Below are 16,585 nucleotides of genomic sequence, written 5' to 3'. Positions count from 1 at the left end.
AACAAACACTAAATCACCGTACTTTGAGGGTTTTGTTGGTGGTGATGTCTTTTGTTTTGTTTTGTTTTTTTGAGATAGGGTCTCACTCTGTCGCCCAGGCTGGAGTGCAGTGACACAATCTTGGCTCACTGTAGCCTCCGCCTCCAGAGTTCAAGCGATTCTCGTGGCTCAGCCTCCCGAGTAGCTGGGATTATAGGTGCATGCCACCACACCCTGCTAATTTTTGTATTTTTAGAAGACAGGGTTTCACCATGTTGGCCAGGCTGATGTTGAACTCCTGGCCTCAAGTGATTTGCCTGCTTCAGCCTCCCAAAATTCTGAGATTACAGGCATGAGCCACTGCTCCCGGCCTGTTGTTGTTTCTTAAGACAGGGTCTCGCTCTGTTGCCAAAGCTGGAGTGCAGTGCTGTGATCAGGGCTCACTGAGGTTCAAGTGATCCTCCCACCTCAGCCCCCCAAGTAGCTGGTACTACAGGTGCATACCACCAAACCCAGCTAATTTTTTCTTTTTGTATTTTTGTTGTAGAGATAGGGTTTGCCATGTTGTCCAAGCTGGTCTCAAACTCCTGAGCTCAAGCGATCTCCCAGCTTTGGTCTCCCAGAGTACTGGGATTACAGGTGTGAGTCACCATGCTGGGCAAAAATCACTGTCCCTTCCACTGTGCTTAGACTAAAATCCAAACTCCTTTCCACAGCCTCTGTGCCAACCGAGAACAAGCTGGCTCCCTTCAAGTACTGTCCTGAAGGGGATGGGAAGGGGAAGCAGCCTAATACAACACTCTATTTCAAAACGCAATCCACAGACAACAAAATGTAGACCGCAGTCCATCCCATTTCCAGGCATGCTTCTCAAAACAGTTGCTCTTGCTTCCCTCCAGTTTCATCCTGTATCATTCTCTCCTACCCCAACCCTCATCATGCTTCGGCCCCTCCAGCCTTCTGTGTGTTCCTCAAAAACACCAAGCTCCCTTCCACATCGGCCCCTTACACTTGCCATTTCCTTTGCTTGGAACATTCTTTGCAAGGCTGGTTCCTTGTTAATTACGTTTTAACTCAAGTCACCTGAGAAGACTTCTTTCTGCCCACTCAATCCAAAGTAGTTGTGTCACCCAGTCATCCCTAATCACTATCACTTCATTTTGCTGTCCTCACAGCATCTACTGGTGCCATTATTTTGTTCACATATTTATTCGTTCACTGCCTGTCTCCTCAAACCAGAAAGGCTCCACAAGTGTAGGGACCTTGACCCTCTAATTCACAACTACACCCCTAGTTCCTGGAACAGAATTGGTACTCAAATATTTGTTGACTAAATAGATGTGTACCACATATATGTATTGCTAGCTTATAACCTCTTAAAAATCTCTGAACAAGGCAGGGATTTCCCAGTGCAGTGCCGTAAATACTTTACTCAATGTTTTCCTTATAGCAAGAGAGGGTGTGATTTCCTTTTAAGTTCTTACACTATCTCTGTTCTGAATGTAGTACCAGAATATATATACATATATATAGGTTTCAACATACTACTTTGAGGATTTGCCCCACTCGTGGTTCAGCCTGAAGTCTGAAACCACAGAAACCAGGTAAGGCCATGAAATCATTTTACCTGACCTCTGAAGTTCTAAATAAGGAATCCCTCATTAAACAAAAGATAAGTTCTCAGTCAGCTAAGAGAAGGAGGGAAAATTGCTACCAATCAATAATATATCCCTGTTTGGAGAAAACCAACACCAAATTATTTAAGCCAGAATCTTCCTTTGCTAAAGTCAAATGTCATTTCCTTTTCTCTGAGTCTTCCTTGTCATTCACTCCCAGGATGAAATTATCTGCTGAGGAGGCAGTATGCAGGAAGATCCAGGAAATCATTCTGGGCTAAGTGACTTCAATTTTAGTTCTGGTTTCTTGACAAGCAGAATTTGAACTAAACTTTTGGAAAAAGGGCCAGTCCTTCAAAGATTTACTTCCAAGGTTCTGCACCAGGAGCCCGCAAGCTCTGACCCAACTTCCAAGCATGGCTATTTTACCTCCACCCTCATCCACACACAGACTTCATCCCAACATATAGCTTCATAATAAAGAGCCTTCATCCCTAACGAGCTGTGTGGCCATGTTGGGGAATGGGAAGAGCAGTGAGGTGGGGCTATTAGTGTTTTTCAAAACGTAGTTCACAGACCACCTCCACTATATAATCACTAGAGTGCTTATAAAAGGGCAGATTCCTGGGCATCACCTAGCCCTATGGAATTAGAATCTTTGGGAGTGGGGCTGCTCAGGAAACCGCATTTTTAGCATGCCTCCCGCTACACACCCCGAGATTCTTATGCACAGTAAAGTTTGAGAACCAACAGGGTGAAAGGTCCCTAAGAGAGGGGCAGGGAGTTGACTGAGAGAAGACAGGAGGGGCAGGGAAGCGTCTAGGGATGAAAGATGGGGGTGGGGTAGGTGAAGGCAAGCTCTGGGGTAGCGGCAGTCAAGGGGGTGCGCGATGGGGACAGCTATGAGTGTAAGTGAGGACAGGGCTCTGAAAAGGATCTGAGGCAGCGCTTGGGCTGGGAGGGTGGTCAGAGGAGAGGTCACATCTGCGGACTGGTTAGGATGGTGGGGAGGCGGAGAGAGCAGGGTCTGGACGCGACGGGGAGGAGCAAGAATGAGAATAACGCGGGGGGGGGGTCTTCAGAGGGGTCAGGACTGGGAGGTGAAAAATGGAAAATGGGGCTCACAGTGGGCGGAGACCAAAAGTAGAATGGGAACCGGCGAAGGCAGCAGCCGAGGTCTCCCTCCGAAACGGCGCCTCCCCCAAAACTCGGGGCCTTGACAAGCCTGAGTGCAGGGGCACGGCCGGGGAGGTGGATTTCAGGGAAGACAAGCCCAGTCAGAGATAGCCCTCAGGCCTGAGTCAGGGGTCCCGGAGGTGGCTCAGGGCCAGGCATGGGGTGCTGGAAGATCCTGGGATACCCCGGAGGGCCCCGCTCCAGCTCCCGCTCCCGCTCCCGGAGTCCCCTTCACTCACCATCGCCGTCGCCATCTTGGATCCACGTGTCGCCGTAATGACGTCAGCGGAAGTGGTGCTTCCTGGTTACGGAGTTTAACTCCGCAAGGTGGTCGTCTGGCTTCAACCGCTCCTGTAGTGGCGGTCAGCAGAGGGGAAAAGGAGTCTTAGCTCCTGCTCGACAGTCTGGTCTGGGAAAGTAAGGTCGCTGGTTAGGTGAAGAGAGAGAACGGTGTAACTATGGAAGCCATATTAGCTCCTGGCAGAAACTGAGCCTCACCTATCCCCGCTGCATTGTGGGTAATGGGGGTGTGTGAAAGTGCGCGCGTGCGCTCAGCGCCATCTTTACTACTGGCAGGAAGACCCATTGCCAGGGTTACCTGAGACCTTGATTTGAGGTAAAGGGTGGGCACTCGGACTCCGAGAGCAGTACGACTCCAAGAATAATTTGTAATTATATATTTAAGTATTTGTTTGACTATCCTATATCCTCTTTAGTAGACTGTAATTCCCATGACGGTAGACCCTGTTTTTTTGTTTGTTTGTTTTTTACCTTGCTCTTCCTCATTCCCATCTGTAAAATGGGAAGGGGGTTCATCATAGGCTTGTGATGAGGATTCAGTGACACAATATTACATAGGATGTATTCAATAAATAATTGTCAGTATATGTTTATGTATACTCCTTTGGGCTTGTGGTAGGTGCCCAATACATTATTTTTTAAATGAACGAGTGAAAACCAGCATATTCAGGGGAGGGAGATATCTCTGAATGTGGACGTCATGCACTAGCTTAGTGTGTGACTCCAGACAAGTCACGCAATCTTCCTAAACCCCAGTTTCCAAATCTGTAAAAAAGAGACTCAAAGAATCATGGTATTAAGGTTAGGAAAGAACTCAAAGTTCATTTGGCCCATGTATATCACTTTAAACTGAATACAGTAACAGTGCTATCTTAGACTGTTTTAAAAAAGCTATTAAAAGAATAATAATGGTTAATAATAATCATCAGCACTTGCTGAGCATTTTGTGTGCCGCAGCACTTAGCATTATGCTAACAGTTCATTAGACTCTTTTTATCTAATTCTAGGGGGCAAGGGACAGTTGAACTCTGATCCCCACCTATGGGCACCACTGTGGTGGATTTTCTGCAAAGATAGCTGCCATCTAGTTCTGTCCGTCCTTGCATGGTGAGCATACGGTTTCTCTCCTCAAGAGATAGACTGTTTTACCTCCTGTTGAATCTGGCTGGTCATGTCGGTTGCTTTGACCAATAGGATGTGCTACAAGTGATTCTGCCAGTACTGAGCCTAGGCCTTAAGAGGATTGAAAACGTCTGATTCTACCTTTTTGGTTATAAAGAAGTGTAGCTACTCTGCTGGACAGGCACCTGGAGAGAGAGGGAGGCCCAGCCAACTCCTCAAGACATTCTAGAAACTACAGCTAAGCACTATAATATGTAGTTGAAGTCATCTTGGACATTCCAACCCCCACTGAGCTACTAGCTGAATGCAGCTACATGAATAACCTCATGAACACCATGTGGACCAAAAGAACTGCCCAGCTAAGCCCAGCTGTTTTAGAGTGGGGTGGTTTATTATAGATCATTTCAGTAATAGATCATTGAAACACACACCCATTAACTCTTGTGACCTGCACAACCATCCTGAAGATTGGCAGACTGGCTATTAACCCCAAGGAGGAGGAAGCTTGAGAGACTGGGGGAATTTGCTGCAGTCTCATAGGTTCCAGACTTGGAACCAGTTTTCCTAGAGCTTCGATCCTGAGTGTTTCCCACCATTTCTAGCTGCCTGAAGAAAGATAACTGATAAGGAGCAAAGCTCCATAAATAGTCTATTATTTTTTAGTATTTCCATTTTTTTACTTCTCATGCTTTGTATTTTTCCCTAAAGGCCTTTCGTATCCTAATCTCTTTTGGTGACATAAGCCAGAATCCTAGAACTAGACTGCCTGGGTTCAGAACCCATCTCTACCACTCATTAGCTCCATAACATGGGCAAGTTTCTCTCTTTTTTCTGAAAAAAAATTTTTTTTTGAGATGGAGTCTCACTCTGTTGCCCAGGCTGGAGTGCAGTGGTGCAATCTCAGCTCACTGCAACCTCTGACTCCCGGATTCAAACAATTATCTTGCCTCAGCCTCCTGAGTAGCTGGGATTACAGGTGCATGTCACCAAGCCCGGCTGAGTTTTTATATTTTTAGTAGAGATGGGGTTTCGCCATGTTGGCCAGGTTGGTCTAGAACTCCTGACCTCAAGTGATCTGCCTGCCTCAGCCTCCCAAAGGGCTGGGATTACAGATGTGAGCCACTGAACCCGGCCTAAATTTTTTTCATTGTTGTAAAATATGCATAACAAAATATTGAGTATTTTAATCATTTTTAAGTGCACAATTCAATGACATCAACTGCATTCACAATATTGTCAATCATTACCATCATTTGTCTCCAGAACGTTTTCATCATCCCTAAAAATGAATATCCACATGCAAAAGAATGAAATTGAACCTTTATCTCACACTATATACAAAAATCAATTCAAAATGAATTAAAGACTTATAGGGCCAGAAACTGTAAAGCTACTAGACGAAGACATAGGGAAAACTTGACATTGGCTTGGGCAATGATTTTTTGGATATGACACCAAAAGCACAGGACACAAAAGCAAAAATAGACAGGTGGGATTGCATCAAACTAAAAAGCTCTGCACAGCAAAAGAAACAACAGAGTAAAAAGGCGACCGCCAGAGCTGAAGAAAATATTTACCAATCAAAAATGATCTGATAAGGGGTTAATATCCAAAATATATAAGGAGCTTAAACAACTCAATAGCAAAAAATCCCAAATAACCTGGTTTAAAAATGGGCAAGAGATCTAAGCAGAAATTTCTCAGGAGACAGACAAATGGCCAGCAGGTAAATGGAAAGGTGCTCAACATCCTTAATCATCAGGGAAATGTAAATCGAAACCACAATGAGCAATAATTTCACACCTCTTAGAACAGTTATTATCAAAATGACACATAGTAAGTATTGGCAAGGATGTGGAGAAAAGGTAACTCTTGCATAAATTGGTATGGTCACTGTGGAAAACAGTATGAATGTTCATCAAAATTAAAATTAAAAATGGAACTACCATATAATGCAGCAATCCCACTTCTGAGTATATATCCAAAAGGGAATGAAATCAATGTCTGCACCCCCGTATTTATTGCAGCATTATTGATAATAGCCAAGATATGGAAACACTGCAGCTGTAAACTATAATCTATGTTTAATATAAGTATATAACTATATATGTATAAATATAAAAAATATATGATATTATATAACATATAATATATAACATACAATATTATATATAACATATGTATGATATATAACATATATGATATATATAACATATATAATATATATAACATATATAATATATATAACATATATAATATATATATAACATATATATAATATATATGACATATATATAATATTATATATGACATATATAATATTATATATATATATGTTATGGAGGAAAAGTTCCACAAAAGCAAAAGTGCCCATGAAAGTCATCATGCAGCTCTGGTTGGTAGCTTGAAATTCGCCGTGGTGGGAATGTTTACACCACAAAAATCAGGAAGTGCTACCAATTGGGGCTTGAATTTTTGTTTTGCTAGCAAAATTTTTTTCCGTAAATGTCCACATTAATAAATATTTTGGGCTTTGCCAACCGTATGGTTGTGTTACAACTGCTCAACTCTGCCATCTTAGTGCAAAAGCAGCCACAAATGTTACATAAATAATAGACATGGCTGTGTTCCAATAAAGCATAGTTTGCCATGGTTTGCCAAACCCTGGTATAACTTGAAGTGATGGAGAAAAATGTTAATATTGCAGATTAAATTTAACGGTGTGCAGTGTCTATAGCTGTTACACTGTGACTAGCACAAAAATGTGACTTTATTTGAAACTCCCTGTTCAGCAAAGAATTTGCTCATATCATTGACTAGGTCAAGTTCTGATATATGTCTTCTTTATTTCACTTTCATCTTATTCCTGAATATAACCAAAACTATCAACCCACATTCATGTTGGCACTATACTGGGAAAGGGTATTTGTCAAGCAAGTTACCATTGTGGGCAACTGAAGCTTAATCCCGTGGAGAAGCTCTGGGAGATGATGCAAACTACACACCTTAGAGTTACCCTACCCAGGGGCAAGGGAGCAAGCCTGTTTATACACCAACTCCCAAAAGTCATTAGCTGAGTACTGTTCCCAGAGGGTGTTAATTCCTTGGCACTTTCAGCCTTCTAGGAATGCTGGCAGCTGAGGCTTTTTGCAGTTTTAGGGAAAAAGTCCTCAGAAACAGTGACTCAGGATAATGGCCCCCGAAAAGTCCAGCCCACTCTAAGAGATACGAGTGGGGCACTGGCACTGCATGCTGCACCCTCAGAGGTGATAGTCTAGAGGAAGATTGTCCAGGCCAATATGGTGGTTGTACCCTAAAATGTCCCCAGGGATCCAGGTTTCATCCAGCTTTGCCATCTTTAGAGTTCATTCATCTTCTTCCGGGTCCAAGATGGCAGCTACAGCTCCAGCCTTCACATGTACATTCTAGGCAGCAAGATGGGGGAAGAGATAAAAAATAATGGACACTGCATGGAACTGCAGGTAAAACAAAAACAAAAACAAAAACCCATACACACACACACACACACACACACACACACACACACACACTCTCTCTCTCTCTCTCTCTCTCTATATATATATATATCACACACCACCACAACTGGCTAATATATCTATACATATATCTTTATCTACCTAATTATCTATCTATCTATCTATCTATCTATCTATCTATCTATAAGGGGCAAAGATCCTATACCAGTTGTCTTTTAAGAAAGGTTCCTGGGCCAGGCTTGGCAGCTCACGTCTGTAATCCCAGCACTTTGGGGGACCGAGGTGGGAGGATCGCTTGAGCCCAGGAGTTTGAGACGAGCCTGGCCAACTGTCTCTAAAAAAAATTTTAAAAATTAGCTAAGCATCCACCTGTGATCCCAGCTACTCAGGAGGTTGAGGCAGAAGAATCCACTGGAGCCTGGGAGGTCGAGGCTACACTGAGCCACAATCACACCACTACACTCCAGCCTGGGCAACAGAGTGAGACCCTGTCACGAACAAATGCGAAAAACAAAAGGTCCCTGGAAGCTGCTACACCATACTTTCCACCTACAACCCATTGATCAGAACATAATCACATAGCCACACTTTGCTGCCAGGGGGAGGTAGAAGTGTAGCCTTCATTCTGGGTGGTCATGTGTTCCTGGTAAAAATTCCATTTCTCCAGAAGAAGGAGGAGCTCTCATGAGATCTAGGGGGAAAAAAAGAAGAAGAAGGGGGAGCATGGATATGGGAACAACTAGCAGTCATTGCCAACCCCTAAAATGGAAAGGATGGGCGGGCTATGGTGGCTCATGCCTGTAATCCCAGTAATTTGGGAGGCTGAGGCGGGTGGATCACCTGAGGTCAGGAGTTCGAGACCAGCCTGGCCAACGTGGCGAAACCCCATCTCTACCGAAAACACAAAAATTATCTGGGCATGGTGACAGGCACCTGTAATCCCAGCTACTCAGGAAGCTGAGGCAGGAGAATCGCTTGAACCCAGGAGGCGGAGGTTGCAGTGAGCCGAGATCACGCCATTGCACTCCAGCCTGGGGGACAAGAGAGAAACTCCATCTCAAAAAAAAAAAAAAAAAGGGATGCAAATAGAGTGCAAATTAATATAGTCTTATGGTCAGAATATACTGTGATGGGGACAGAGACATGATCAAATCAAGAGCCCAATTAGGGGACTAAGGAAGTAGTTTTCTTCCAGATTATAGGGGGAAAATGAAACAAATGCCTTACATATAGTTAAACTCAAAGCCACAACTAGTGGCTAGACTGAAACAGGTCATTAGTGCCTTAGAAAGGAGCATGTTAGGCCAGGCGCGGTGGCTCACGCCTGTAATCCCAGCACATTGGGAGGCCGAGACGGGCGGATCACGAGGTCAGGAGATGGAGACCATCCTGGCTAACACGGTGAAACCCTGTCTCTACTAAAAATACAAAAAAAAAAAAAAATTAGCCGGGTGTGGTGATGGGCACCTGTAGTCCCAGCTACTCGGGAGGCTGAGGCAGGAGAATGGCGTGAACCCAGGAGGCGGAGATTGCAGCGAGCTGAGATCACACCACTGCACTCCAGCCTGGGCAACAGAGTGAGACTTCCTCTCAAAAAAAAAAAAAGAAAGGAGCATGTTATCCTTGCCTTCTTTTATCACCTTCCAGGGAAAGACTGCAGACAGAATTAGTGGCACAAAATTCATCCCCATGTTTTTGTTTGTTTGTTTAATTAATAGACCTTTATATTCCCCCCCCGCCCCCCCCCAGAGACAGAGTCTCACTCTGTTGCCTAGGCTGGAGTGCAGTGGCATGATCATAGCACACTACAGTCTGCAACTCCTGGGCTGAAGTGATCCTCCCACTTCAACCTCCCAAAATGCTGCGATTACAGGCATGAGCCACTGTCCTCAGCCGACAAAATTTTAAAAGCAGTTTTAGGTATACAGAAAAATGATTAGAAAGCACAGAGTTCTCATAAGCCCCTTCAACTTGCCTCCAATTTCCTCTATTATTAACATCTTGTGTTAGCAAGGTACATTTGTTACAATCAATGATCTGACATTAATACATTATTAAAGTCCACACTGTACATATGGGATCATTTTTCATGTTGTAATTCTATGAATTTGGGCAGATGTATAGTGATATGTATATGCCATCACAGTTTCGTACAGAATAGTTTCAATGCCTAAAAATCCTGTGTTCCACCTATTCATCTCTCTCTCCCTCCCACTGCCAGACCCCTGGCAACCACTAACTTTGTTACTGCCTCCATAGTTTTGCTTTTCCAGAATGTCATATAGTTGGAATCATACAGTATGAAATCTTTTCAGATTGGATTCTTTCTTAGCAATATATACTTAAGCTTCCTGCATGTCTTTTCATGGCTGGATAGCACTTTTTAAAAGGTTTATTTATTTATTTATTATTTGAGATGGAGTTTTGCTTTTTGTTGCCCAGGCTGGAGTGCAGTGGCATGATCTTGGCTCACAGCAACCTCCGCCTTCAAGGTTCAAGGGATTCTCCTGTCTCAGTCTCCCGAGTAGCTGGGATTACAGGCATCCACCATCACGCCAGGCTAATTTTTGTGTTTTTAGTAGAGACGGGGTTTCACCATGTTGGCCAGGCTGGTCTCGAATTGTTGACCTCAGGTGATCCACCTGCTTCGGCTTCCCGAAGTGCTGGGATTACAGGCGTGAGCCACCACTCCCGGCCTATTTATTTATTTTTGAATTTTCTTTTTGAGACAGAGTTTCACTCTGTCTCCCAGGCTGGAGGGCAGTGATGCAATCTCAGCTCACTGCAACCTCTGCCTCCCAGGTTCAAGAGATTTTTTGCCTCAGCCTCCCCAGTAGCTGGGACTACAGGTGTTTGCCACCAAGCCTGGCTAATCTTTTTGTATTTTTAGTAGAGACAGGGTTTCGCCATGATGGCCAGGCTGTTATCAAACTCCTGGCCTCAAGCGAGCCACCCATCTCAGCCTCCAAAAGTGCTGGGATTATAAGCGTGAGCCACTGTGCCCCGCTATTTATTTATTTTGAGACAGGGTCTCATTCTATCACCCAGACTGGAGTGCAGTGGCACAATCACGGCTCACTGCAGCCTAGACCTCCTGGGTAGGTCTCCTACCTCAGCCTCCTGAGTAGCTAGGACTTCAAGCACCTGGCACCATGCCCGGCCAATTTTTGTATTTTTTGTAGAGACGGGGTTTCACCATCTTGCCCAGGCTGGCCTCAAACTCTTGGGCTCAAGTGATCCACCTGCCTTGGCCTCCCAGAGTGTTGGGATTACAGACGTGAACCACCATGCCTGGCCAAAATTATTTATTTATTTATTTATTTTTTGAGACAGAGTCTCGCTCTCTTGCCCAGGCTCGAGTGCAGTGGTACAATCACGGCTCACTGCAACCTCAATCTCCTGGGCTCAAGTGTTCCTCCTGCCTCAGCCTCCTGTGTAGCTGGGACCACAGTTGCATGCCACCACAACCAGCTAAATTCTTAACTCTTTGTAGATATGGTTGTGGGGGGGGGTCCCACTTGTTGCCCAAGCTGGTCTCAAACTTCTGGGCTCAAACAATCCTCCCACCTTAGCCTCCCAAAGTGCTGGGATTATAGGTGTAAGCCACTGCACCTGCACCTGGTCAGCTCTTTTTTCTTAGTGGTGAATAATATCCCATTATGTGAATATACCACAAGTTGTTTATACATTCACCTATTGAAGGACATCTTGATTGTTTCCAAGTTTTGGCATTTATGAATAAAGCTGCTGTAAATATCCATGTGCCATTTTTGTGAGTGTGTATAGATGTAAGTTTTCAACTCATATGGGAGCACAATTGCTGGATTGTGTGGTAGGTTATGCTTGGTTTGGTAATAAACTGCCAGATACCTTCCAAAGTGGCTGTACCATTGTGCATTCCCACCAGCAATGAATGAGAGTTCCTGTTGCTCCACATCCTCCTCAGCATCTGGTGTCATCAGTGTTTTGAATCTTAGCTATTTTAGCAGATATGGTTTTTTTTAATTGTTGGGTTTAAAGAGTTCTTTATGTATTGTGGATACCAGTCCTTCATCAGAGATATCTTTTGCAAATATTTTCTACAAGCTTGGGAATCACATTTTTCTTTTCTTTTCTTTTTTCTTTTTCTTTTCTTTTTTCTTTTTCTTTTTTTTTTTTAAGACAGAGGTTTGCTCTTGTCACCCAGACTGGAGTGCAATGGTGTGATCTTGGCTCATTGCAACCTCTGCCTCCTGGGTTCAAGCGATTCTTAGCCTTCCGAGTAGCTGGGATTACAGGTACCCGCCACCACGCCTGGCTAATTTTTGTATTTTTAGTTGAGACAGGGTTTTACCATGTTAGCCAGGCTGGTCTCGAATTCCTGACCTCCGGTGATTCACCCACCTCTACCTCCAAAAGTTCTGGGATTGCAGGCGTGAGCCACCACGCTTGGCCATGTTTCTATTGTCTTAATAGTGTCTTTGGCAGAGCAGAGTTTTTGATTTTAAAGAGGTACAATTTATCTTTTTTTTTTCTTTTGTGGATCGTGCTTTTGGTGTTGTATCTATTCCCATGTTTTTACCTGTCTTTTCGGTGACCAGAGAGACAAATCAGTGTTGGTTTGGGTGGTATAAATTGAAAGAGTAGGAAGCAGAAATTGATCTCTTAACCTTGTCCATAAGCAATAGGCTCCAACTCCTGAGATCGTGCCTCAGTCGCTGTGGCTGTCATACTTCTATGTAACAAAACAACCCCAGAACACAAAAGCATCTATTTCTCTCTCACATGTCCACAGGTCAGATGGAGCTCAGTTGATCTAGGCTGGGCTCAGGCCTGCAGGTTGGTCTAGGTCTGCTCCATCTGTCACTCATCTTCCTCGGACCATGTTCTTTTCAGGGCTAAAGACTGGAAGGCAAGCCCAGCCCCACAAGCACGTTTCAAGCCTCTGATTGCATCACATCTGCTAACATCCCATTGGCTAAAGCAAGTCTCATGGTCAAGCTCAACACTGATGGAGCAGGGAAGTGTACTCCTCCCACTGGATTAGTATCACAAATCATAAGGGAAAATTTCCATCAGAAGACCCTGGGCTCTGCTTTCATGTACCCAAGCCATACCCCAAATTAGAAAGCAAGAAAGAAATTACCAACTAGGTAAATTGAAACACTACTAGCTTTATTTTCCACTGTTCTTATATTCAGTGCCTAAGGTTAGAGCCCCACCCTACTCAGAGGTACAGAATCAAGTTAGTATAGGATTCCATGGGACCCTGGGGGGTGATGTGATGTACAACCTTCAGGGGATGCAATAATATAGAAAGGTGGTGTTTCCTTTTCACCCATTGTCCACTTCTTTTGTCTTTCTCTCTATGATAAAAACTAGCTGCCAGGAACTTTCAGCTGAGGCAACATTCGGGAAGCCCCCACCACTTCGTCTTCTCTGTTTCCTACGCAGGTCTCCCACGCCTCCACTGAGAGCTTCCCCTGTAGGGTACTAGACACCTCTCAGCAGCCATATCTCCATATCCAGACCAGGATTCCTGCAATGGCAAATAACCACCTCGACAAGTATGATGGCTGCTTGACCTGTGGGAAATGTCAGGTCTGCAGGCAGCCACCAGCCCTGGAGGCAGCCCCCAGCTCTGGGGAGCTGTAAACTGACCACCTCTTGTAGCAATGTGGCCTAACAGGAAAGTCAGGGTCCCAGATCATGAGAAACCATTCCTGTCATCCTGGAAGACCCAGCTCCTTGGAGGCAAAACCCATCCAGCATCTGGATACCAGTGGAGAAGGCAGAATAGTGCCCACCGCCGAAAGATGTTCATGTCCTAACCCTCAGAGCCTGTGAAAATGTTACCTCACATGGCAAAAGGGACTTTGCAAAGGTGATTAAGAATCCTGAGATGAGAAGATTATTCTGAATTATCCAGGTGGGTCCAAGCAGTTCTTACAAATAAAAGAGGGGAAGAAGACTCAGAGTCAGAGGAGATATGAAGATGAAAGCAAAGTTTGGAGTAATGAACGAAAGGGGCTGATGAGTGAAGGAATGGGAGCAGCCTCTAGAAACTGGGAAAGGCAAGGAAACAATTATCCCCTAGAGCCTCCAAAAAGAATGCAGCCCTGCCAACCCATTTCAGTCCCTCTGACTTCTGGAACAGTAAGGTTATACATGGATTGATTGATTGATTGATTGATTGATTGAGACAGGGTCTCACTTTTCTGGAACAGTAAGGTTATACATATATGTATGTATGTATGTATTTATTGAGACAGGGTCTCGCTTTCTTCCCCAGGCTGGAGTGCAGTGGCACAATCTCGGCTCACTGCAACCTCCACCTCCCTGGTTCAAGCAATTCTCCTGCCTCATCCTCTCCAGTAGCTAGGATTACAGGCCCCCACCACCATGCCTGGCTTGTATTTTTAGTAGAGACGGGGGTTCACCATGTTGGCCAGGCTGGTCTCGAACTCCTGATCTCAAGTGATCACCCACCTCAGTCTCCCAAAATGCTAGGACTATAGGCATGAGCCATTATGCCCAGCCCAGTAATGTTATGCAGTTTTGTTGTCTTAAGCTACCAGATATGTGGTAATTTGTTACAGGAGCAAGAGGAAACTAATATAGCCAGTAACTATTTTAGGGCAGTTAGAAAACCTCAAGCATTGAACCCCACTTTTCTTTCCTTTCTTTCTTCTTCTTCCTCTTTTTTTTTTTTTTTTTTTTTTTTGAAACAGGGTCTCACTGTGTCACTCAGGCTAGAGTGCAGTGGCACGATCATAGCTCACTGCGGCCTCGACCTCCTGGGCTCAAGCAATCCCCCGCTCCTCGGTCTCCCAAAGCACTGGTATTATAGGTGGGAGCCACTGCACCCAGTCTGAACCCCACTTGTCTTTGTATTTCTGGTCCCCGGGAGAGTCCTTCACCCTTTCTGACTTGGTCATACAGCAAGAAGGCAAATAGATATTCAGGAATTGGAAGGACAGGAAAACCAACCTTTTGGTAAAGACTTTGGCATTTATATATTTTATTTAAATATTTATTTCACTATTTTGAAAGTTTCCCTTCCAAATAACAGCTGTAACTAAAATCCAACCATTCCAGGAAATAGAAATATCAACTTGGGGGCTTCCTGAGAATGTCAGATTGTGGATTGCAAGAGTCAAAAAGAGATTTTCCAGTCCAACCTACCCACTGGACAGATGAGGAAACTGTGGCTAAAGCGAGGGTGGGTGTCTGGGAGTAGGAAGGGGGCGTGGGCCCTGGTGGATGGTGCTGGAGCCACCTTGCAGCCACCACCTGGGCACGCCCTGGCCCTGCCCTGGTCCTCCCTATCATGGCTGCTGTTGGTACTGGCTCTCTGTGGCCGTGTAAAAGTCATCCAGCACACTCTGGATGTATTCGAAGGTCGGCCGCTCCTCCGGACGGTTTTTCCAGCAGCGCATCATGATGTTGTAGAGCTCCTCTGGGCAGTTCTCCGGGCGAGGCATCCGGTATCCACGCTCCAGAGCTCGGATCACTTCAGGATTTGACATCCCTGAAAAGGAGCCGTGGAATTAGAAAAGGAAGCAGTTTGGAAATGAGAGCCCAGGGGTGGCAGGTCCTGTGGCCTCCCCAGCAGGCATCACTCCCCACCTCACCTTGCAAACTGAGCCCCTTCCACTGTGAAAGACAGAGACTTCCACCCTCCACTTCACTTGCAGCTAGGACATGGACCTGGGACCCAGTTTGGGCCAATGGGAGCTGACGGGGAGGTCTGCTGGGAAAGTGCCGGAAAGGTTTTCCTCCCGCTTAGAGGAGAGTCTTTGGAGAACGCACCCTTCATCTCTTCCTTTGAACACTGTGAGATACGTATGATACTTGGAGCTGACAACGTGGAGAAGACCAGGAACCCAGAGTCCTGACAGCTGCTGAGCTGCTGAACTAACCAGTCACCAATGGCAGATTGGGAGTAATAGATTGCTTCTGTTTCAGTTACTGTTTGTTATTTTGTTGCTTGCTGCGGAACACATCCTAATGGATTTAGCGTCTATTGTGTGTTGCCTGGTTTTGACTAGTGCACCCTCAAGACAAAACATTCAGGTGGCCAGATTCAGTGTCAACCTATGGGTGGGACCATTTTTTTGTTCAGTTCAAGTTTCTATTAGCTATTCATAAGAATAGCCATTCAATGTCTGTGATCCCCAATTTTATATTATTAGTCTCGAACTCCAAACTCATGAACTCAAGTGCTTCTTTTACCTGGATGTCTCTATACTTAAGTCAACTCAAATTTAACAGAGCTAAAACAGAGCTTTCCAATTTCTATCCCTAGACCATTACCCACCCTCTGGTGCAAAGCCAGGGTAATCATCCTTGATTCTCTCTCTCTCACCTCCTAAGTCAGCAAGTCAGATCTTTTCTTCTTTTGAAACGTAGCACCAGTTCATCAACCTATGCTAGTCACGAATGCCACCACCCTGTCCAGACCATCATCGTCTCTGCCTGGGCCACTGCTGTGGTGTCCTCACCGGCTGCCACCCTGTTCCCCTTCCCTCCCATTCACTCTCCATGCTGAAAGCATCGCTTAAAAATGGAAATCACCAGCCCGGCAACATAGCAACACCTTGTCTCTCAAAAAATTAAAAGAATTAGCTGGGCATGGTGGTGTGTGTCTGTAATCCCAGCATTTTGGGAGGCCAAGGCTGGAGGATCGTTTGAGCCTGGAAGTTAGAGACCAGGTTGCACAACATAGTGAGACCAAGTCTCTACAAAAACATTAAAAAAATAAAAAATAGCCAGACATGGTGGCATGTGCCTGTGGTCCCAGATACTCAGGAGGCTGAAGCGGGAGGATCACTTGAGCCTAGGAAGTCGAGGCTGCAGTGAGCTATGATTGCACCACTGCACTACAGCCTCAGTGACAGAGTCAGACCTTGTCTT

General features: G+C 45.0%; 2 protein-coding genes and 1 long non-coding RNA gene across 6 annotated transcripts in view; 1 reads left to right on the top strand and 2 right to left on the bottom strand.

Annotated features, from left to right (window-relative positions):
- Positions 1 to 3,134, bottom strand: part of TM9SF4 (transmembrane 9 superfamily member 4) — a 55,777-nt gene extending 52,643 nt beyond the window's left edge. For 2 of the 3 annotated variants that reach the window (XM_054541405.2, XM_054541406.2), the window contains exon 1: positions 3,011 to 3,134. In XM_054541405.2, coding sequence (XP_054397380.1) covers positions 3,011 to 3,025 — 15 coding nt within the window. In that variant the 5' untranslated portion in view covers positions 3,026 to 3,134. 3 annotated transcript variants of the gene reach the window in all.
- Positions 3,135 to 3,257: 123 nt separating this feature from the next.
- Positions 3,258 to 15,875, top strand: LOC129052200 (uncharacterized). 2 transcript variants are annotated; one of them, XR_008517095.1, is made up of 6 exons: positions 3,258 to 3,387; positions 4,079 to 4,178; positions 12,566 to 12,822; positions 13,124 to 13,598; positions 14,401 to 14,665; positions 14,768 to 15,875. It is a non-coding gene; the product is annotated as an uncharacterized LOC129052200 (long non-coding RNA). The 2 variants fall into 2 exon arrangements; XR_008517094.2 differs by having other exon boundaries at positions 3,258 to 3,439; positions 12,566 to 13,598.
- Positions 14,674 to 16,585, bottom strand: part of HCK (HCK proto-oncogene, Src family tyrosine kinase) — a 49,677-nt gene continuing 47,765 nt past the window's right edge. The window contains exon 13 of the mRNA XM_024238865.3: positions 14,674 to 15,200. Coding sequence (XP_024094633.2) covers positions 14,998 to 15,200 — 203 coding nt within the window. The 3' untranslated portion in view covers positions 14,674 to 14,997. The remainder of the gene's footprint in view (positions 15,201 to 16,585) is intronic.

Source organism: Pongo abelii, chromosome 21, assembly GCF_028885655.2.
Source record: "Pongo abelii isolate AG06213 chromosome 21, NHGRI_mPonAbe1-v2.0_pri, whole genome shotgun sequence".
Classification (NCBI taxonomy): Eukaryota; Metazoa; Chordata; class Mammalia; order Primates; family Hominidae; genus Pongo; species Pongo abelii.
Note: the sequence above shows the minus strand (reverse complement) of the source record. Positions and strands in the feature narration are given on the sequence as shown.